Source organism: Myiozetetes cayanensis, unplaced genomic scaffold, assembly GCF_022539395.1.
Source record: "Myiozetetes cayanensis isolate MyiCay16 unplaced genomic scaffold, myiCay2020 scf13, whole genome shotgun sequence".
Lineage (NCBI taxonomy): Eukaryota > Metazoa > Chordata > Aves > Passeriformes > Tyrannidae > Myiozetetes > Myiozetetes cayanensis.
In genome coordinates, this window is record NW_026086937.1 from 10471274 (window position 1) to 10493585 (window position 22312).

Below are 22312 nucleotides of genomic sequence, written 5' to 3' on the forward strand. Positions count from 1 at the left end.
GGACCACCAAACATTGAGAACAATGTGTTATTCTCACCCTCACTAAGCAATGTATCCATTATTGTTTCACCAACATCCCACTGGCATGTGATACAAAACACTGCTGCTGGCTAGTACACCCCCTCCTTAATTTACTTGGAGAGGCACAACATATAAGATTTAAGAAACAGGTATTTCAATTAACTTTAGCTTTTCTGTTCATAAATCTTCCAAGAGTAGCTCTACCCCCCACCAGTGAATTTGGCCTTGATATTTCGCTCCACGGTATGTGTAAGTTTTGGCTTGCAAGCTGCAGGAACAGCTGTAGCTTTCCTCTGGCTGCATGTGCTCCTTTGATTCCAGGGATCACATGATATCCTCTCAACTTGCCAGCCCAACAGCCCCCTCCAGCTCAGGCAACCTTGCAGTCACAAGTCAGGCTTGCTTTTCACAACCCATCACTGACATTTGCCTGAATATAGTGGGTGGGTGACACAAATTATTTCCAAAAAATGAACCACAGAATCAGCGTTCCTCAGCTCTTTCAGACTTTTCCAAATTCCAGCAACATTTTATTAACTGGGGGTGGATTATTTGGAGAGCTTAATCACTGCTCTGCCTATTCAACTCTGGCAAACACAAACCACCCAGGCTTAAACCACAGTTTACATGTGCCTGCACTGCAGGACAGCCAGGTCCTGACTGTGGGAAGGAGGGAAGAAACCCAGAAATTACCTCAGAAAAGCAACAACTTCTCTTCAGTCACACTTTGCAAAAGCAAAAGGGAGAGAGCTGGTTTGGTACAAGTTTGTGCTGCAGCCACTGCAGGGTTATTAGTCCTCCAGGGGAGGATGAGCATTCCTGTTGGTCCGTGTGCCATTGCCAACATTCTCAGGGGACCTTGGAAACAGCTCCTCCATAACCCTTTGATCCGGAGAAAGACGACCAGCCCACCCCCAAAACCACCTGAAAGGCAGCTCCACCTTTAGAAATGAAACTGCAACAGCCCCTTCTGCACTGCTTGTCCCTTCCTTGGCTCTTCTTCCCTTTCAGGCTAGCTGGCCATTACCCTTCAGCATTATTAACTTGCTTCATAAGAGCATCAAGGGGCCAAACAAAGCCCTTTGTGCAAGATCTGTGCCCATCCTGTAGAAAAACACAAGTGTAGCAGCCTAAATTATAAACATCCTCACCCCATTCTGATCCCCCTGAGCAGAGCCTGCAGTTTTTAATACGTTAATCTCCCACTAATCTTTCATCATGCTGACTTGCCATTTAGGGATCTGCTTTTCCGCAGTAACCAAGGTCACCAAGACTCGTGGCAAGTGCCTTTCCAAGGGCCGTTTTGCCACTGCAACAGGCAGAAGAAAAAACACCTCACCTGATTTTCTCTGTTCAGTAGTTTATCCAAAACATCCCAGAGTACATCAACCTTTCAAGGACAGAGGCACTTGTTCAATGTGGCAAGACCTCCTTCAGTCTCAAGGCATTATTCTTGGGACAGGGCACACCCAGGCTGCACTTATGGGATGTCCAGATCCAAGCTAAGAGCATTACCCTCTTTTCCCCTCCACACCAAATCCCACAATGTGGCTGAACACAAACCCACACTTCACCAGGAAAATGACATTTCAGGCTCCCCTCTGTGCTCACTGTGAGCGAGATGTCACACACACAGACACACAAAGAAATGAATCAGAGCGCTGTGGGGTTTTAAAAGCAGAACACAGGTTTATTTACAATCAAGTTCTTATGGGCAGCTGAATAAATAAAAACTTTGCCCCATATACTCTAAGTCCCCTCTGCAGAAAGTGTCTCAACAAAAGGCTGGGTTAGAGGGAGCCTGTCAGAGCAGCTGCCCCCAACCCAGCCCCTGCGAAGAACACATTTCCTCGGTAAAACACTATCAGGAAAGAAGAAAATAAAGTGCAAATAAAAAGGCAATAAAACGCTGGTGGCTTGTCTTGAGGCCCAGACGATGTGGAAAGGTTTGGCTGGATAAAGATATGCCAGGTAGCTCCCACCCAGCCACACCACGGGTTGGGGTGCCAGAACAGGGACAGAGCCAAGACACCGCTCCGTAACACAGAGGGCTCCAGCGCAAGTGGGAATATTGCACGTGTGCTCAAGAAGGGGCAAATGGCCTGGAATTGCCAGCACCAAAACAAACAATGGATTTGGGATCTGACCCCACCGCTCCCCTGTGTTCTACTGAGAGCCGCCAGGACAGGACGGATGAACAGGAAAAGGGACCAAACATGTACATTCTGGGACTGAAGTCACAGTGTGACTGCATTCCTCATCACAGCAGCACAACTCCCACGAGTTCAGCAAGCTGAACTTCTCTCTCCTCATGCCCAGTAACCAAACCGCCTGTGGTATAAAAAGATTAAAAATCTTCTATTTTGTGATGCTGAAGGGCATTTCAACACGCGAGTGCAGAAGTCCTGAAGAACAGACCATCACTTCAGGACCAGGTGAAACCGATACAAGGAGTTCACAGGAGAGTGCTGGAGAGCCTGTGCCGGGATCAGAGCAGATCCAAACAGGGCTGGTAAAACTCCAAGGTAGAGTTGCCAGAGCCAAAGGAGACTCTCTTTAAAAGCTGTTCCAACACTTTACACTGCCTAGGACCTGTCCACATTTCAGGATCTTCTCGCCCCACGCCTGAACTTGGCCACGAGAATGGAACACAGGAGACAGGACATGTTTTAAGTCAGCATACACAGTAAATCCTTCCCAAACGTTTCCACCTCAGAAGTGCTGTAGATACATTTGTGTGACAGGATATTTGGCACAGCTGTCTGGTGAGGAATCCTGCTAGTATCTTCTGCCCCACTTGGTGCAGAGATACTGCATGTAAAGGCATGACTAAGTAGCATTCTCCATCCAGACCAGCTAATCCCTCGCCAAGTCCGAGCGCCACAGTGCACTGGCAGCCATAAGAAGTCTGACTCAGGCTCCTTTCTCCATTGCTCTACAACTTCCCTCTGGAAAGCGAAGCCCATGTGCTTGTCAATATCCCGACTCAGGATGGATCTGGGCTCGGGTGTCCCTCCTGTTCAGCCCCAGAGCAGCAGCACCAGAGAGCCGTGCACCTCCGGCAGTCAGAACTCAGCCCACAGCACAGCCTTGTTGCCCTTGTCCACACTGACCACGTGAGCACCCGATGGCGACCACGCCACTGCATTGATGGGAGAACTGCAATGGAAGCCAGGGTAAGTTTACAAGAAAGCTCAATTCCACCACACTGAACACTGGAATGAAACGCTGTAATACTCTGATCATCAGTTAAAAAGCACTTTCTCAGCTCTCAAGACTTGGCCTTTTAATAAGCCTGAGAGAGGTACAGTTTCTTCAAAATATATTGAATGTACTTTATCAGAATCATATCTCAGTTTAAGAAGATAACAAATCTACCCTAATTCAATCTAGAGAATACTGTCATGAATCCACAAGGAATCTGTGTATTAAGAGCTCTCACACCCCAGTATAAGTTGCAAGGCTGTACAACAACAGCTCTTTCATAGCTCAGCAAGACTCACAACCCAGATCCCCACTTTGGATTGCATGTCCCGCCTTCCTCACCTGTGATGCTTTGCAAGTGTCCTCTCCAACTTCCCTGTAAGCACATTCCAAATGTAGAGGGCCCCATCAGCTGAACCAGCAGCCACATAGTTACTGTCAGGGCTATGAGATCAAACAAGGTGCAGAAGGCAAAGAACAAATCAGCAATTTTCAGCACACATCACCATTCCACCCACAACTTCCTAAGCAAGAAACTTGGCATTAACTACTCTTTTCAGAGTTATGTGCTGCCAGCACTAGGAGGTGAAAGCACTTTGAAATCAGAGTGTTTCAAGACATTGGATCAACATCTACAGATAACACTGCCTTGACCAAGAGGAAACGCTTGGCTGCGGAAAGATTTATCAGGTACCTTTATCAGATACCTTGATATCTGACCTTACCTGAACACAACTCTCGTCCAGTCAGAGCCACATTTGAATCCCTGGGCACTGAAAAGGTAGAATCAGATAACTGTTAACTAATTTATAAGAAGAGAGACTTCCAGGTTGTCTCTGAAGATCATGTTAAAGATTTCTGCATGGTTCAAAATAAACTCCAGCATCCCCTTATCTTTGCTGTCAGACTCTAGAGAACTGTGCCACCATGTAGAAAAAGAATTAGGAGCTCCTAATTGGAGGAGGAGGTACAGAAAAACACTCCAGTACTGAGGGCAATCCACAATCCAGGGTTCTGAAATTCCCACTGTTCTTGTGAGGAACACACTCACCTGAATGTCTGCTTGACAGCACTAACCCTCAGGTCGATGATCTTGAGCAGATCATCACGGGAACAGGTCAGAAGCTCTGTTCGCTCCGAGTTCAGGTCAAGAGCTGTGATTCTTCCAAGCAGCTCCAACTCTTTTACTATGCTTTCAGTCCTAAAGACAGCAAGGGAAAAAAAGGGAGGGGAAAAAGACAGCAGTGAACCAGGATCCAGAAGCCAAACCATTGCATCAAAACTTTGACTTGTCCCAGTGTGGAAGAAGAGGAGAAAACGATTACTTGGTTTATTCTTATGTTTTGTTTCCCTCCCAAGCTAGATCCCACCCTGGGGATAGCATTTCCAGATGACAGTTAGATACAACTTTCCTCACAACCCCATCCTAGAACAGCAAATACTGATCAATGCAGAGTATTTACCAGCAAGCAGGCTGCCTTTCCAGAAAAGAAATGGAATCCCCCCCCCAAAAAAATCCAAAATACCAAACAAGTAGTAAAAAAGGTCTCTTTCAATGGCCTTCTGCAACTCCTACAGTCTCACTGGCTTCCCAGCTCAGGTAGAAGAGTTCCCTGGCTCAGACTAACCTGACAGCTATCCTGTAACCATTCCTACACCATAAGCTCTCCTGCAATAGTTTTACCTGATGTCCCAGAAACGGATTTTCTTATCAAAATGTCCACTCATTACACACTGCTCAGTACACACGATGTCATTGCAGCTAGATCCTGCAAACACTGTTTTTATACCTACAAAGGAGAAACCAGTGGTGACACACTTACATTCATACTGTACAAAATGAGGAAAACAGAGACAGAAAACAGTTACTGACCCCCCTGACACACACACTGGCCACAGAGAGCAGTGCCCAAGGAGTGCTATGGGGCAAATTCTGTCTTAGAATAATCCTGACTTAAGTCTTCAACAACCTCTCTGCCCTTCTTAATCTCCTTTGCTGGGGCTAATATTTCTTTAAATGTGCCTGTGACAGCTGCTTCATTTCTACTTCATATTTAGCCAGCTATAATTTGCTGCTGGTAAACAACATGAAATTGTCTCCTTGACCTCTGGTCATGATCCAGGTATCAAGGTAACCTTGAATCTCAACTGGTCTCTCAAGTGCAAGCAAGTTGAAGAGCCATCAGTAGGAAAAAAATCCAAGGAAACAAGGTGTTTCTCCCGAAGAAAAACATTTCCATCCACTTCGGTTAAAAACCCTGACCTGGCTCCAAGTTTTTAGTGGAAGACTGAAGTACCTACCCCCAGACTGGTAAACAAAGAACCCTCCCAAAACACAGCTGCTATCAAATGTCATAGCACTAACAGTGCTTCCTGCACACACAGGATCCCTTATTCCAGGTAACAGGCAGAAGGAACCCAGTTACTTGAATAACAACAGACGATGGCATGGCTGCAAGTTTTTCCTTTCTTTAGGCTAGCAAGGAGATGAAATAATCTATCTGATGCCAGACTCCCATGTCCATTCAGCAGAAGCACATGGATGAAAGCCAGAAGTTGTTCTCCTTACAGACTTTGCTGCGAAGGTCCCAGAGCTTGAGGGTCCGGTCATGGCTCCCCGAAACAATGCGTGCATTGTCCAGCAAGAACTTGGCTGACAGGACTTTCCCGCTGTGACCCGTCAGGGTGTGCTGAGGAAAAGAGATTTACAGGCTGAAACTGCGTATTTCCACTGGCTTCAATCACAACTCGCATATCTGCTGCGTTGTTTGGAGGAAAAAACATCTCCTCCAGTTAAACAGAGGTTAACACTGAGCAGGAGCGGGAAGGATCGCAGAGCCCAGCCTGAAGCTGCGAGACACAGGTCACCTTTGGCTGTAGCTTCTCCTGCTACTCAGGAACCTGCAAGAGCTCCTTTCCTAACACTCCATTCACCTACATTTCATAAACACACGGCAACTGCAGCACAGCCCTGCAGGAGCAACGAGCAGGGGCTAAACTGTGCTGCAAATGGAAGCTGTGCCTTCCTGGTTTCATAGAGAGCCTTCCACAAGGACACAACAGGGCATCGAGCCCCAGCTATTGTTACATCTTCAAGCCTAAAAGCTGAGACAACCAGAGACTTCAGAAAAACTCCCTGCAGCAGCTTCTGCAAGTGCAGGGAGAGGCTCTGTGGGGCTGAGAACATGAACCGCATTCACTCAGAATTGCTCGATATTTACACCCCAAATCATAAAACAGATAATGAATGACTGAAGAGTTATAAAAAACAAGAGAGAAATATTTCTATATCCTTAGATTTGTTTAAATACTCAAAGGACTATCAAACTACACAAAGCAATCTGGGCTTGGGAAACACAAAAGAAAAACCCTTTAAAATGGAATGAGAACAAAGTCTGGAAAAAAACAAACCCCTGATACAAAACACAGAGTCAAAGATCACCTCAAAAAGACCCCTTTGTCTTAAGAAAGGACACAAACTCCAGCAAGGACAATCTAACTTTGCATCTCTCTTTCTGCTCTTGCTGCACAGACATTACAGGCAGATATTTGCATTTAAGCAGCGAGTTTGTGGCACAGTTCACTGTGATTTCAGCTTCACTGCCTCCTGCTCGTGTGCAAGCCAAGACAAATCCATAGCACACACTCTCAAAACAGAGTGCACTATTTTATCTCAGCAAACAGTGAATGCACTCCAAAAAATTACAGGGAGATTACATGAAGCCAGGTGGATGTTTGCAGGCATAACTAACGTTTTGTAGCAAGTAACCTACACTCTGCTAAACTGGTATTCCCTGTAATTCACACTCAACAAAGAGAAGTTGCAAAAGAACTGATATTCTTCACTTTCCTAACTGACACCTCACATCTACACGCTGAGGACTACCCAGTGAATTACCATGTATCTCTCGGTTATACCAACATGTGAAAAATATCAGCAGATTTGGAATATCAAAGTAGCATCTTCCTAAAACAAAACATTGAGGAGAAGTGTACATAGGAAAGTACAATTAAAAACCCCCAAACCCTTGGAAAGCTGAGCCGAAACTTTTCTTTATTTTTTCACCAAAGGTGAAACTTCCTTTAAATTAGAGCCACGTGGGAGAGAAGAATGTGAGTGCAAAGGAGTTGGGAGGAAAGGAGGAACCTTTCAAAAGACATTGAGAATAAAGTCTGGCAGGTACAGGCTTGCTGCCTCGGACAGCTAAGCAAAGGGCTCCTTTTCAAGACTACTAAAAGTGTCTGTAAATGCCCAACTTCCAAAATTATCCCGTCCCCACTAGACAGAACTGGGAATACGAGACCCTCATGAGACTCACCCGCAATCGATTGTCATCAACTGTCCAGATTCTGCTGGCAAAGTCATTTGAAGCTGCTAAGAGGTAAGAACCCTGTGAACACAAGTTTCATTTAAAACTCCTTCCGCTAGTCAAGATTCAAATTAAACTCAAATATTTCCAATAAATCATTAAAACCATGTCAGGGCTATTTTGCCACAGGAAAAAAAGAATAAACCCAAAACCACAGTGGCATGCGCCAGTGTATTCCTTCCAAAAGGGCTATAGCTTCTGCTTCTCACCAAAATGGGAGTGATTTGTAGAACCATGACTATAGATAAAGCAACATATTTATTATAACAATAAGAATTTATAAGAATATACAATTATAACCAGACCAAAAAGGGTATTCTCCTTTCTCTTCCACAGCACTGAGGAAACAGGTTCTACTTTACCCTCATCTGTTGTGGAGATGTAATTTTTCTTTCCTCTTGGATTTTTTCTTTTCACCACAGGGAAAAAGCTGTGCTTAGACAGGCCTCAGAGTGGAATTAGCCTGATTCTTGCAGTTTTCATTACAATTCTAACGTTTTAAGCTACGATTCCAAAAACTAAATCTGTCTGAGGAGAGACAAATTGACTCGTTCCCAGCTTTAGGCTCTCACGAGTCATCCATGATGGAGAATGGGCACCACAGAATTCATGTTTGCACTCCTGTCCACCTCAAAGACTTTCCTGAATCCTTGGAAGTCCATTAACATCTCACCTCAGGTAGGTCTCATCTCAGATGTGTTCAAGCAAAAATCAGAGCTAGTTTCTCTTGCAGATGAACAGCACCAGCACATGTCTAATAAGCTGGTCAGTGCCCACAGGGAGGAAGGATCCTTTTGGGTGTGGATCAGTAAAGTTTGGCACACAGAATCATCCCCAAAGGGCAGAAGTTATGTCAGCTTTGTGTTATGGAAGAGGTCTCAGCACAAAAGTCAGATCACGTGCCCAGTTAGAACAATCCAAGACCCCAAACTCCTTGAAGCAGGACTGTAGGATGCTGATGCCAGCCATGTCCCCGATACTCCAGGGTAACATGACTTGAGCACATCTCAAGCTGTCAGCAAACGCTCTGCCAGCCACAACATGACTGTGCCGTGACTGGTGAGAAACTGCTGGGAGAACAGGTCATGGAAGTGCAAGTCTTGGGATAATCAGACCTTTTACTATTCATCACAGACCTCGGTAAGGCACTTATGAAAATAAACCACACAGAAACAAAGCCTCAGTGTATCTGCTTTTTTGGTTGTTACACCAGTTTCAGTGGAAAACTGAAGATTACTTTCTTACTTCAGACAAAGCCAAGTGTATTTATTGTAATTTTATCATAATAGCCTATAACAGCCAATGTCTGAGCTGCATATCATCTTCTGAATTGTAGAGCAAAGATGAGAATTACAGACTGCAGCTTACCAAATAACGATCTTTTGTACAATTTTAACTATTTGCAGTTACACTTGGGTTTTCACTCATTTCTTAGGTAACTTTTTAACTAGAATGGAAACTGATAACAGAGAACAACATAATTCCATTAATTTATTCCCAATCACAAACAGCGGATATTGCACAGATACTCACAGCACTATCAAATTCTATGCTTGTAATCCCAGCATTACTACCAGAGAGGGAACCTTTGGGCTCACACCTATCTGCACAGAGAAAGACGAACAAAAACTTCAGCAAAGGATTGGAACAGAAGCTGACACAAAGTGAACCACAATACAATTTCATTTAACCTCCCACCATACCCCAAAGCAAAAAGATTTACCTCCCAAGACTTCCCAGAGCTTCACCCTCCGGTCCATGCCTCCTGTTGCGAGTAACCGGGAGCCAGGGCTGAACTGCACCGCATTCACCTCCCCGTCATGTGCATCCTGCGGGCAGGAACAGAACAGCCACCCAAAATGCCATCAGCACAGGCCCAAACCCCACACAGCAGCCAGCCACAGAACAAAAAGGTTACACAGAACCACAGCAGTGGATCTTTCAGCAGTTTATAGGAGACAGAGCCACAGACAAACTCTGCCACGGCTGGTGGCGTAGAGACAGCAGAAAGGCTGATCCTTATCTGGAGAAAAGAACAAAGGCACGTAAAGAACCACACCACAGCAAGGACTTAGCGGGGTTAATAAACTGCCAAAAGCCTTGCGATGCTTCCTACAATGCAAGCTTTTAAGTTACACCAGAAAAAAAAAAATAAGGTAAGGGAGGGCTGGACAGAAAACAGTAACAGGTGATATTCTGTAGAAGGAAACTAACTTTTTGTTTGTCCATCTGGAGACAGCCAAAGAACATGATCCAAACAGTTCATGCAACCATGGAACACTCAAGTCAGGTTTGAGTTAGGCAAGTCTGCTAGAAAACAGCCTAACAGATTACCTGCATTCCCTTAGTGCCCTGGTGATAATGCTGCCTTTACACTGCTGATGAAGTAGTGCCAGCACAGTGTGACAGCACCTTCTCCAGAGAACTTGGGTTTAAGCTGTGCTTCCTATCTGCTTGTGCAGTGACACCCCTGCTTTCTCACACCTTAATGTCCTGATTTCTTAACCTTTTAAAACCTATGAAAATTTTAAGATTCATTCCTTTTTATTGCCCTGTTAATTTCACCGCTTTAAATTACTTGCCCACGCAGTATTACTATCACATTATCAATTAATCAGCTGCATTCCTTTTTAAGTATTTTCAGTAACTGCTCCTTCAAAACCAGTCTTTCTTGTATTTTTCTGCAACTTGTTGCTTAAACTTGGTCTGCCAGCTCATATTTAGGGGTCATCACACTTCAGATCTGATCTTCCTGAAGGTGCACAAGAGCCACTCACAACAAAGCTGGTCAAAGGCCTTGCAGGAAGCTCTGCCTGAGAAGGATGGCTGAAGTGATTTCTGCCTTGTACTCATCTCTCCAAAGGTGAGCCCAGTCTGCTCCCTGTGTCTGCCACACCTCTGCCACAGAGTCCTTGCATTAATTCCCGGAATGCTGTGCCAGAGCTAGACATTCAAAACACAGGAGCTAGAGCCTAACACCTCCTCTGCTGATGGTCCCTTTTCAAGCTCCAGCTGTCACTTAAGTCATGCCCCTATTCTCCCCTCAGGTAACACTGCTTCCTCCTCCACCCAACGACTTCTGCCAGAGAGGCTGTACCAGGGCAGGCAGGAACACACAAGCAGGCAGGGACACACAAGCCTCCACGCTGCAGTGAGCCACGCTGGGACTCTGGATGGAAAACATTAAGTCATTTCACACGCATGAAAAATCCACATCCAGCTCTGGAGTGCCCGAGAAAGCTCCAGACACCTGTTCAAACAAGCACCTGAATTACAGGACAATTTCCCACAGTACCTTTCATTCAGAAGGCAATGCCCTGCACAGAAATTTAAGTTTTGCCTTGTGAGGCCAAAGAACACGTAAAGGAGGTCTCAGCTTGAAAACCTTTGATCATGCACAGCAAATGAAGACACCCCACCACCATGAGCTCCTCTTAACCAGGTCTGTTGGATTGTATTTGGTGCCACAACTCCTTTCACTGTGGAGAACTGGCCTGAATTAATCCCAAACTGTCAGCAGTCTCTTCCTCCATCACACTCTACTATGGCATGATAGAATAGGGACTGTTGGGAGCCAAGAGGGTAATGGGGTGTAATTCCCCTGTGCCCTCAGAAAACTTCTTTGTCATCATCGACCTCAGTAAGACAGACATCGAGCACACTGGCTCTGGGGAACACCTGGGCTAAGAGTTACAGGAATGAACTAGGCTACCAAACCAAGAACTCCTTCCTGTTTGGCAGCGCTAACAGAAACAGCTCCAGGACATCAGTTCCCACACCGAGAGGATTCACTACCTCCAAAGACAGTAAGAGGAATGGCAGAGCAGAGAATTTGTTCTATACTCACAAAGACACAGATGGCAGTAGTGGGCACTCTCACTTCCTTACTGGCACCTGGATGTGGCTCTACATTATCCTGGGGAGCAGGGAGCGAGGATAAAGAACGCCTCCTGAGACCAAACAAAGTAGAAACATTTTAAAATGAACAAGGAATACTGTTTCTCTTGAGTTCATCCATCTGTACCTGTCACTTAACTACACTGTACAGCAAGTAAAAAAATGGGGGAAGGTACTTTTCACTTTTTTTTATCCCATCTTTCAAAAATTACACTTGCTGTGTAACACTGCGTTCACTTGTGGCTTTAGGCATTTCACAGTTCACCAGATAAGTTACCTGAACTGATTACTGACCTCATTTTGGAGCAGTCCTTACTTTTTTAATAGGAAGAGAAACATGGCAATGACTGCAGCTCCATCATTATGCCTGGGGAGACTCAACACCATTGCAGCACTACATCCCTGGCAGCAAAATGCTCCATTCCCAAGCTTGGGCTGCTCCATTTAAGCAAAGACCATCTACCTAATGCAGAGCTTGGCTTAGAAGGGCTGGCTCCACTCTGGATACCAAGCACAGAACCCAGCTACTTAAATAACTCTATTAAAGGAGCAAAGTGCAGTGGAAAGTAAGAGCAAACCCCACATACTCTATCCACAAAGAGGGGCTCATTACTCTCTTACTGTAGACAGTTTCTAGCCAGAGTTATCAACATCTGAAATCTAATGAGAACAATGCAGCTGGGTTCCACGTCACTTCAGAGGAATACATTCACATGCTGGACTAAGCGCGGAGAATGTTTTCACCTGGCAGCATCAGAAGATTGATGTCCCAAAAGGGGAGACTCAGACAGACTGGAGGGAAAGGTCAGAGGTCAGCACACGGCAAGATGGAAGAAACAGGAAGTTGAGGAGAACAAAAAAGAAAAAAAAAAGAAAGGCAGAAGCTAGAAGAAAGGCTGAAAATACTTGCTCGTATTCCCTGTATCACCAAGATTTTGGTGTACATTGAAACCAATATACAAAACAAGGAGGTGAAAGTGTTCTAACCTACCCAAAGATATTAGTGATAGAGTCCAGAAGGCCTCCAGCTGGCTGGGAGAGTCGCTTACTGAAGGAGGGGAGCACAGGTTTAAACCTTGTGAATAGCTTCTCCACATAAAGATCAATACAAACACATTTCATAGCAACACGTCCCTGGAAGGACTCCCTCCCCTGCAGACCCAGCCCAGAGACAGAGAACACCAAAGGCATCAGTGCAAAAGTAACTGCAACTCAGAACATGGCTTGTGAGTCAAGTTTCTGCAATTTCCCTCAACCTCACCCCGTGAATTGCTGGGTTTAAATATATGAGCATGCAAAGTCTGAAGTTTCAAGCAAATTTATCTGTGAACTCATGTACTACCTCTTACTTTCCACTCACTGCTATTTTAGAGAAAGAAACAGATGCATTTAATCTAGGTGAAGTTTATTTTAGTATTTCTGCTAAACCCAGCTATCTGCAAAATCACATCCATGTCATGTGTAGTAATGAAGGCATAACACAACAGGCACTGTTATACCCATGTTATTAACTATTCTGGTTTTAAACCTTTAAGATTAAACACATTTTTCAGGCACTACTGTAATTTAGTTAAAGCAGCACAGGAAAACCAGCACATCTTAAGCGCGGTAACAGAACACAGGACACGAGTTTCCTACTGCTCTGGTGGAAGTACTAAACTATGTTCCAGCTACAGGCAACTCCAAACCCAAAGTGACATTCCCAACAATGTTCCAACTCTCCAATCCCCCCCGCTCTTGCTCAGTGACATGCTCCACAGCCCCACTGCCCACACACCTGGCCACACGGCTGACGGCTCGCACCGGAGACGTTTCCTCCGCTGTGTCCGAGGCTTCATCTGCCAGCACTTCGATGTCATCATCCCTGCTGGAGTGACAGAGAACATATCATTCCCAACCAGCCGCAGCTTCCCATGGAAACCACCCAACAATGGGCACAACCGACATGGTGACCCCGCTCCAGGGTCCGTCAGTGCCCATGCCCAACCCACCCCAGGGTTATGCAGCTGTCGTATCACACAGGTAGGTTCAGACAACACACACACCTGGCTGTCACTGCCAGAGAGGCCACATGCAACATACAACGTCTGAAAACAAATACAGGCAGCAAATAAACTACAGGTTTTTTCTTTCCAGCTGCCAATTCCTCTTCACTGGTCACAGGGTTGGATTTCCACAGCCGCTATTTCTGTTGACAGACCTCCTTTCCAGATTCTCCTTACTACAAACATTTCAGCACTACAAACAGCATCATAACAACCTACCACGTCTGGGCAAGGCTTCAGCACAGTGAACTGCATTTGCTGGAACAGTTACAGAACAGCAAAACCACCAGTTACTGAACTACCAAATACAGGTGATATTGCATCAACACCTTTTGCTGTTTCAGAACAGGGAAGTGTTAAAAAAAGCACAAGAGTCTGAACTGTCCTCCTTCACCCACATCAAAGACATCCTCATGCTTTCTGTGCTGTTGCACTTCAGGCGGTGCACCATTAAATACCAGGGATGTTTCGGTTCATTCCACTGAAGTGCTGCTGTATGACTGAACACAAGTGTGAGGTGCCAACACATGTACCATATATTAATCCAGCTATAGCTGAATGTTTTCCTCCATTAGTCACCATGGGCTCTGACAACGAGTATTTCTTTCCTTCAAGGATGATTTTCCCTTCACTGCTGGTTTTGCAGGACAAACTATTTTTAAACACACTTGACCAACCTAATGCCATTTGATTGAGGAGGAAGTTTAAATTCAGCCTTTAAATAGGAGTAAACCAATTTCCTGCCATTGCTCAGCTGCAAAAGGAGTTAAAAGGATGGGACTGTTACACAGTTGCACTTTCAGTTCTAAGATTTTGGAGGACAGTATACATAAAGAGGCTATGGAAAATATATACTTTGATTTAACGTATCAGGCTGATATTTCAACAAAATACTATCAAGTTCTGCCAATATTTCTTTTTAAAAATCTAAAGTTTGTGCTATTAAAACTATGTAGCAAAAGACCTTCCATGTTAACAACATAGTTTTAAGTGAATATAAACACCAGGGCACTCCCCTTGAAATGTTGCAATTTTCCCCTTCAGTAAGCAGTACATTTATACAACACAAACCCTCTCCAATTACAAAATCAAAGAAATCCAAACCATCTGTGAAGCAGTCTGAGCAGTTTACAGAAGCAATTATGCTACAAGCTCTCTCCTACTCCCTAGCCCAAACTTTTGCACAGATCCTGTTCCAGAGTAGATACACTGCTCCTATCATGTGCCACGACGTGCAGCACAGGATCCACTAGGATTTCAGGATGTGAATATAAAGACACAGATCTCAAGAAGGAGCCTGCACACTGCTCTGGAGACTCCCAGCAGTGAGAGTGCAGCAGGTGCTGCCGTTCTGGACTGGGCTTACACCTTTATCAGCCCAGTGCAAAGCACCTACACCATCCACTGCCCACTGCAATCACCTGATTAAACACCACCCAGGGGTAAACACAGCAAGGAAAGAACGACAGACTAGAGAGACTTTTTTTGGCTTACCAAGTAAAGTGACTCCACATTGATCTATTTTTCCTCAGGCTATAAATCCCTCACAGTATAGTGAGGGATATATTTCCACCCACGTTGACTCACTCAGTACCTATTCCTACAGGAAATCCTTGAGCACATTTGTAGTTCAACTCTTTCAAATCCAGACAACTCCCAAGTAATTGTTTCATGACTTCATTATTTCATGAAGAATTATTTGAAAGACCAAAGGCATCATACAACAAATATTTTTATGCTGAGATGACAACATACACTGTCCCTATGAACCATTCTTGGGTTCAAGCATCTATTTTGAGTCCTAACAGAGCTCCTTCTTCTGTAAGTTCAAGTAGGGAGAATTACTGTGCATTTCTGACTTCACATGAAAGTTTAAACACTCCTCTCCCTCACCCAATTTAGAAACAACAAAGATCCCATTTATCATGCATCTGCATAGACCTGAGGCACAAACTATGAAGGAGACTCTAGAAATCACGACTGCTTACGGTTCAACAGGCAGGGGCTCTTTGGCAGCTTCTGCCAGCTCCTTCTGCAGCCTGGCCTGGCGTCTCCTAAGAAAAAAAAAAACAGGATTACTTAAAAAAAGCATACTCCAACGGCTACCCTGCACAGTTGTGATGGGCTTCATGAGATTTAAAAAAAGAGTAAAATAAAAATTTTAAAAATAAAAAAATCAGTCCACTGCCCTAATTTTATCTGCTTTTCAAAATACTCAAAGCAGGAGAGGTGGTTTTATTACGGTGAATAGCAAAGGACAAGATCACTCCAGAGAGGCAATAAGGCAAAGTGAACCCATGTCCCTTTATGACTCATATGGATACAGATTAGCTTGGAGGGCAAAAACTTGCCAAAATAATGATTATGTTAGTAAAGCTAATACAAAACTGCCAACTACTATGAGACTTGCAGTACAGCTCTTTCCAAGTATTGTTAGCTGGGAAGTAAGCTGAAGCAATTCAGAAGAAATAATATTTTGCAAGGAAAAAAACCATACAAATCTATTTTTGCAAGTCATACATAGCTCAGTCTCATGGCAGATGCTCATTTTAGAGAAATGCAAAAAACACTGAAGTTAGTTAAGCCAAAAAAGGATAAAACTAGGAGCAGTACAAGATGCAATATGATCAGGAGAAATTCAAATATAACAGCAGTAAAAAAACCCCAGTTTCTATCTGATTTATAATCTTCAGGCCACAGTTAAATGTTGCTCAAGAAACTAAAGAACATGTTTTATTCATTTAAAAGACAGGAATGTTTTCACAAAGCATCAGTCTGCATTGGCCAGAAGAAGGAACACAAAGTTCTGGACTCTCCCTGTGTTGTGCAAGAATAGAGATCTCAGAGATCAAAACTAAATCTGCTTTTATCCTATGCACTCATAACTGAAAAGTACACTGGGTTTATCAAAGAGACATCATGGATCTCACCTTGAATCCTTTTCATTTTCTGCGTTTAAACGATTGGCTTCTTGTGCTTTCTCTGCCATCCAACGCGAGACCAGCTCCTGGTTGTCTTCAGTAGTTTTCCTTAGTTTCTCCTCCAAGGCATTGAAGGTGATCTGGAGAGCATCATATTCATCTTTCAGAGTCTGATTAGCTCGCTCAAGATCTTGCAGTTTGCTACGCAATTCCTGGCACTCTGTTTCCAGGTCAGAAATCTTTTGCAAATACTCTGCAATCCTGGAACGGCAACAAAATATACAAAACAATGAGGATGTCCTTTGGGACCTGGGCCATCTTCTCTGTGCTGTTTGCACAACGCCTCACAAAGGCATTTTTAGCCCCTGGCTAGGGCTCCTAGAGAACATTACAACTGTAATGAAGAACTCAGACAAAACAGTTCCTACTCACTTGGCTTCGTTCATCTGCATCTCTTTGTCCTTTTGCTGCATTTGGTTGTTCAGATCAATTACAGACTGGGCCAGCTACAGAGAACAGAAAATTAGGTTACAAACTGCAGGGGTGCCAGCTGGATAACACACCCTGAGCAGCCACCAGTGCACAGACCAATCCAGCTGTGATCCAATTCAAAGCATGGATCACACTTTTCAGGTCTTTCTTCCCTGCCTTTCTATGCATATCTGTTTACTGTCCTTGTCACACAGCTCTTTGAATCAGAGAATCCACTTTCAAAAATGAGTTGATAAAAAGTTACTGTCCTTCGATATCTCAATCTCTTCCTTCAAAAAGTTTCTTTAATAAAGTCACATCAAACAAAATGCATATTGGAAAGTAATTTTAGTTGTAAAAAAATAATATAGAAACTAAAAATTGCCAAGTAAGGAAACCAACAAATGAGTGCTGACAACTAAGAAACAAATCTTCCTGCTTTGGCCAGGACAGCCACTGCAGAGACATGCAGCTCATATGGTAAACTCAGGTGTCACCAAGAGCTTTCCCCCAAAGAAAGTTGCTGGTGGAGTGTCTGCAGTGCACAGGCCAATGCCACGGAGCTGCAGCTGCCAGACCACGACTCTCCAGTCAGAGTTCGGAGAAAAGTACCTGCCTGGGCAGGTGGCTTTTAGAACACCACCTTGGGGGAAAGAAGGACTTGTCAGAGCCCTGAGCAGTCGGTGCACACCTCCTGTAGAGCTGTCTCCCCTTTGGAAAGCTCAGAATTGCTGACACTGGAGCTTAAAAATCATGCCGTGCTGACAATGTAAACTCTCCTCTCCTGGTGTCAGTGTTACAGACCAGCCAACTCTGGTTGATTTTAATCATCAAAAATTGGGGAAGCTTAAAAAGGCCCTACACAAAAGGAGGAAAAAATGATGATTAATAAGCTTGGTAAAATTAACGTCATCCTCCCCAAGGGCCATGTAGGGACCACTGAGAGCACGAGAGAACTCTCTGACCTCGCCACGTTTCTTGTGAAGCTCAGTGAGCTCCTCTTGGTGCTTTATCTTCAGCTGTGCCAGTTCCTGCAGCTGAGCATCATTCCATGTGCCATCGTGTCCTGGGCTGCAGCTGGAGAGAGAAGAAATGTCACAAACCAGAACCAATTGTTCCTGTGCCTTTGACAGGCTCAGGCATCGCCTCCCTTGGACTCTCTACACTGCACCACGGGTCATTCATAACACACCAAACCTGGCTCCCCCACCACACGCTCCTTCACCAGCCAAAAGGGCATCACACAGCACTGGAAAGTTACAGTTCCTGAGGACTAGATTCACCTGTGTACCTCTGTAACACAGGACTCAAAATCAAATGGAAGATAACTAGCCTTTGTTTAAATTTGCATGAAGAAAAGTGAGTCTTAAAAGTACACTCTCCAAATGCTGGAACAACTACAGATTCCACCTCCCCCCCACATTTGTTCTGGAGGGAGCTGGTGGACCTTGAAGATGCTGGATGTCTGGAGAGGGCACAGAACCCAAAACCAGGGAACCAGGGGTGTAATTCCCAGGCCCCTGGGTTTATAGTCCTAGGAGTGACAAGTCACTTCTCCGCTGTGCTTTCTATGCTCTGATTGTGTGTAAGTTTTGGATAGGTTACTAATTGTGTTTTACAACACAGGATTACTGTAAGATAATCTTGAATTTCTACACACCAGAAGAACACACATATTACCTCCCCAAAACAACTATGACTGTAACATTTACCACTCGTGTCTCTGAAAGCACAGGGGCAGAAACAGAGAAAACCAGGTTTTTAGAAGGCATATACACACATATACACAGCACACACAGACTCTGAGCACATCTGCAGCTAAATTTTAAATTACAACTTTTAAAAAATCATAATTTGAACCTCATTATACAGACGGAACAAGGTAATTGCATCCCTTTCTGCAGCCATTCCACGCTGTAACAGTCCAGTGGGAAACAGATAATGCATCCAGAAGCTGAAAGGCCTCACAGTGATATCAGTAACTTACTGCTCTTCTCAAAAAACAACCAACCAACACCTCGCTGAACTAATGCTGCACTAATTGCATTTCCAAAACACTGAGTGCCAACAGACAGGAAGCCAAGTCCTGTGGTAATATCCAACATATCCTATGGCTCTGGCCATGCATACCCCTATAGTCAGAATTAGGTACTCTTCCCTTGGTCTTGAGAGAAGTAAAAACATTTTTCCTCAGCTATCTAGGATTAGAAAAGTAATTCTGTTTCAACAAACTGTCATATATTGAGCACAGTATCAGAGTTCAGCTCAGCATTTACTTCAAGAAGTTGTTTCTGTGCTTTTTTTCCTTCTCGTCCTCATTGACTCCAGCTTCATCTCCTGGAGCAGGTGCTCAACCAGGATCCGACTCCCATAAACTGGAGATGGTTCAAGACAACTGCAGCCACCAGGAAGCTTTTGGGAACTCCAGCCTGCTGGCTAAACACTGACATTTTGCCTGCAAATCCTCTTTCTCTGCTATATTGATCTGGTTTGTACCCCAACTAGACGCACCTGCACAGATCTGCATTACAGAGCTGTGCTCGTTCCAGGCAAAAAGAACTTAAACAGAGGCAGCAATTCCCACAGAAGTAGGAATTCTGGGCTTCTCAGCCCTGTCCAAGAGACTCTCCCTGTGGGATGTACAGGCTGTCCAAAGGACACTGCTTTGCTGTGGAGTCAAACACCAGCAGAAAGAGCAGTGTGACCCCTGCCTGCAGCACCAGAGTGCTATTCCCAGGTTAGAGAGGACTCCTGCTAAAAACAGTAGGTAGAAAAAAACTTCCTTTTAGCATCTGGTGCTTATTTGGGACTGACAGTTCACAGTCACGTGTTTTTTCTATTCTCCTCTTCTATGTAGTAACACAGTTTGAAAGAAACCAAGACATCCATTTCTCCCTGCACTGCAATCCAACAATTCCATAATCCTTAGGAACTAAAAGAAGGCAAACATAAGCATTACAAGGCAAACAGATCAGAAGCAGCAGCTCCTTCTGGTCCACCTGCACACTGGGAGTTTGCGGCAAATCAATTTCTGTCCCAAACTTGGTCAAACTTTTTTGTAAATGTACTATAACTTCATCACACGCTTAGACACAGTTGTAACTTATTTTCAGTTCAACTTCCCAGTTTGTTGTGTGCCAGGTCACTGGAGTGTCCCAGAAGCTGTTTGTGTAAGGTTTAGGTTTCAGGGGTGGACCACAGAGGAGGAGTTTTACACACCTGATCTCATGTCTGTTCTGCATGTCATATTTTTCTGCTTGAAGCTTATCAGCCAGCACTGCATGAAGGTCTGACTTCTCCAGCAGCTTGTTATCTGCAAGAGCAAAAAGTGCAATTAAGAAGATAACCAGAAAGCAAATCCAGATTCCCACATTCTCCTACCAGCTATGATCTAGTCTGTTTAATTACTGTGACACAACCAAATGCTATGGGAGCCTCCACCACATTAGAGTGCTCTCTCTCCTCTTTGATCTCAGCATGTTAAGGCACTACCCACCTACAACCCCAAGAATTCCTCCTTAGCCCAGATGCTGTGTGGGACTGGTCTAAGAAAGCTCAACAGAGAGAGACACTGCTCAAGTGCATTGCTATCTGATAGAACGGGAAGAGTTCAAAGTTTAGGCTCTTTACAGCCGCTCGGACGACAGCAACAAGAACAGCCCCGCTCAGAGCCCCGCTCAGAGCCCCGCTCAGCCCCAGCCCCAGCCCCGCTCAGAGCCCCGCTCAGAGCCCCGCTCAGCCCCAGCCCCGCTCAGAGCCCCGCTCAGCCCCAGCCCCAGCCCCGCTCAGAGCCCCGCTCAGCCCCAGCCCCGCTCAGAGCCCCGCTCAGCCCCAGCTCCAGCCCCGCTCAGAGCCCCGCTCAGAGCCCCGCTCAGCCCCAGCCCCAGCCCTGCTCAGAGCCCCGCTCAGCCCCAGCCCCGCTCAGAGCCCCGCTCAGCCCCAGCCCCAGCCCTGCTCAGAGCCCTGCTCAGCCCCAGCCCGCTCAGAGCCCCGCTCAGCCCCAGCCCCAGCCCCGCTCAGCCCCAGCCCTGCTCAGAGCCCCGCTCAGCCCCAGCCCGCTCAGAGCCCCGCTCAGCCCCAGCCCCAGCCCCGCTCAGCCCCAGCCCCAGCCCTGCTCAGCCCCAGCCCGCTCAGAGCCCCGCTCAGCCCCAGCCCCGCTCAGAGCCCCGCTCAGCCCCAGCCCCTCAGGCCCCGCTCAGCCCCAGCCCCGCTCAGAGCCCGCCAGCGCCCAGCCCGCTCAGAGCCCCGCTCAGCCCCAGCCCCGCTCAGAGCCCCGCGCCAGCCCCAGCCCCAGCCCCGCTCCAGAGCCCCGCTCAGCCCCAGCCCCAGCCCTGCTCAGCCCCCGCCGTGTGCGGGCACGGCCGGGCAGGGGAGCCCCGCACAGACAGCGCCGGCCCCCGAGCAGCCCCCGGTTGTACAAAGGACCGTGAGCACGGTCAATAGCACTATTGTTCCCAACCCCACAAGCATCTGGGCAGGAATCGGGCAGACAATTCACACATTCAATCACTGTCCGCACCACAAAGCGGCTCATCCTCTGGGGGAACTGAGAGAAACAACTCCTCGTTTTCCTCGACAAAGCAGAACCCCGACCTTTCCCAGCTGCCACAAACGCGTCCCGCGGCACAGCGAGGCCCCGGGCCCTGAGCCGCCCCGGCTCTCCCGCCTTCGAGGAGGGGCAACCCTAGAATGGCTCGGGCTGGAAGGGCCCAGGGCGGTCGCCTGGACCCCATTCCCTGCTCCGGCAGGGCCATCCCAGAGCACGTGGCACGGGACTGCGTCCAGAGCGTTCTGGAATATCCCTGCTGAGAGGACTCCACACTCTCCCTGTGCAGCCTGTTCAGAGCTCGGTCACTGCACAGCAAGCAAGTTCTTCCTCCTGTCCAGGTGGAGGTTCCTGGGCATCAGTTCCCGCCCGCCTCTGTGCCACTGCTGCCCCCCCGAGCAGAGCCCGGGCCCTGCTCTGCCCCGTCCCTGCAGGCACTGAGGGCACGGACGGTGCAGGAGCAGCGCTTACACTGGACGATGATCTCCTCGAAGGCCTGGCGCTGCAGCCGGTCCCGCCGCCGCAGCTCCGCCGCGATGTGCCGCTTCCACGGGGGGAACCCGGCGGCGCGCAGCCCCGATGCCATGCCGGCGGGACGGGGGCGGCGCGGGAGGAGCCCTCGAGAGCCCTCGGAGCTGCCACAGCCGCACAGCCCCCGGAGCGCCCTCGGAGCCCTCACGGCCGGGCCGGACCCGCCACCGCCCCGCGCCGCGTCAGGGGCCCTCGTGCCTCAGCGGCGCGGCGCGACCGCGGCTGGCTCGGCGCTGCCTGCTCCGCCCTCGCTCCTCCCGGCCGGCCCCGGCGCAGCTCACCCCCCACCCCCTCCCGGCCCGGGGC

The 22312-nt window shown here is 46.7% G+C and overlaps 1 protein-coding gene and 2 non-coding genes across 6 annotated transcripts; all 3 read right to left on the reverse strand.

Moving 5' to 3' along the window:
* Positions 1-1685: 1685 nt before the first annotated feature.
* ATG16L1 (autophagy related 16 like 1) lies at positions 1686-22171 on the reverse strand. Of its 4 annotated transcripts, none has more exons than XM_050307907.1 (19): positions 21947-22171; positions 20149-20242; positions 17895-18006; positions 16891-16964; positions 16468-16719; positions 15526-15591; positions 13270-13356; positions 12484-12540; positions 12237-12284; positions 11443-11545; positions 9319-9424; positions 9129-9199; positions 7545-7616; positions 5795-5915; positions 4910-5015; positions 4277-4426; positions 3951-3998; positions 3568-3669; positions 1686-3180 (listed from the first exon to the last, which is right to left on the reverse strand). In XM_050307907.1, the coding sequence occupies exons 1-19, from the start codon at positions 22059-22061 to the stop codon at positions 3087-3089; spliced, it is 1878 nt and encodes a 625-aa protein (XP_050163864.1). In that variant the 5' UTR covers positions 22062-22171; the 3' UTR covers positions 1686-3086. The 4 variants fall into 4 exon arrangements, with proteins under 4 accessions (XP_050163864.1, XP_050163863.1, XP_050163867.1 ...); XM_050307906.1 differs by having other exon boundaries at positions 13270-13359; XM_050307910.1 differs by lacking the exon at positions 12237-12284.
* On the reverse strand, positions 8470-8732 carry LOC126636511 (small Cajal body-specific RNA 6). The gene has a single exon (XR_007628049.1). It is a non-coding gene; the product is annotated as a small Cajal body-specific RNA 6 (non-coding RNA).
* LOC126636512 (small Cajal body-specific RNA 6) lies at positions 10964-11232 on the reverse strand. Its single transcript, XR_007628050.1, has one exon. It is a non-coding gene; the product is annotated as a small Cajal body-specific RNA 6 (non-coding RNA).
* Positions 22172-22312: the final 141 nt, after the last annotated feature.

Coding starts and splice junctions, on each gene's coding strand:
- ATG16L1 (XM_050307906.1), bottom strand. CDS start 22,061: ATGGCATCGGGGCTGCGCGCCGCCGGGTTCCCCCCGTGGAAGCGGCAC. Junction 9,200..9,318: donor GCTCTGGGAAGTCTTGGGAG/GTAAATCTTTTT, acceptor TTCTCTGTGCAG/ATAGGTGTGAGCCCAAAGGT. Junction 5,016..5,794: donor GGACCTTCGCAGCAAAGTCT/GTAAGGAGAACA, acceptor TCTCCTTTGTAG/GTATAAAAACAGTGTTTGCA.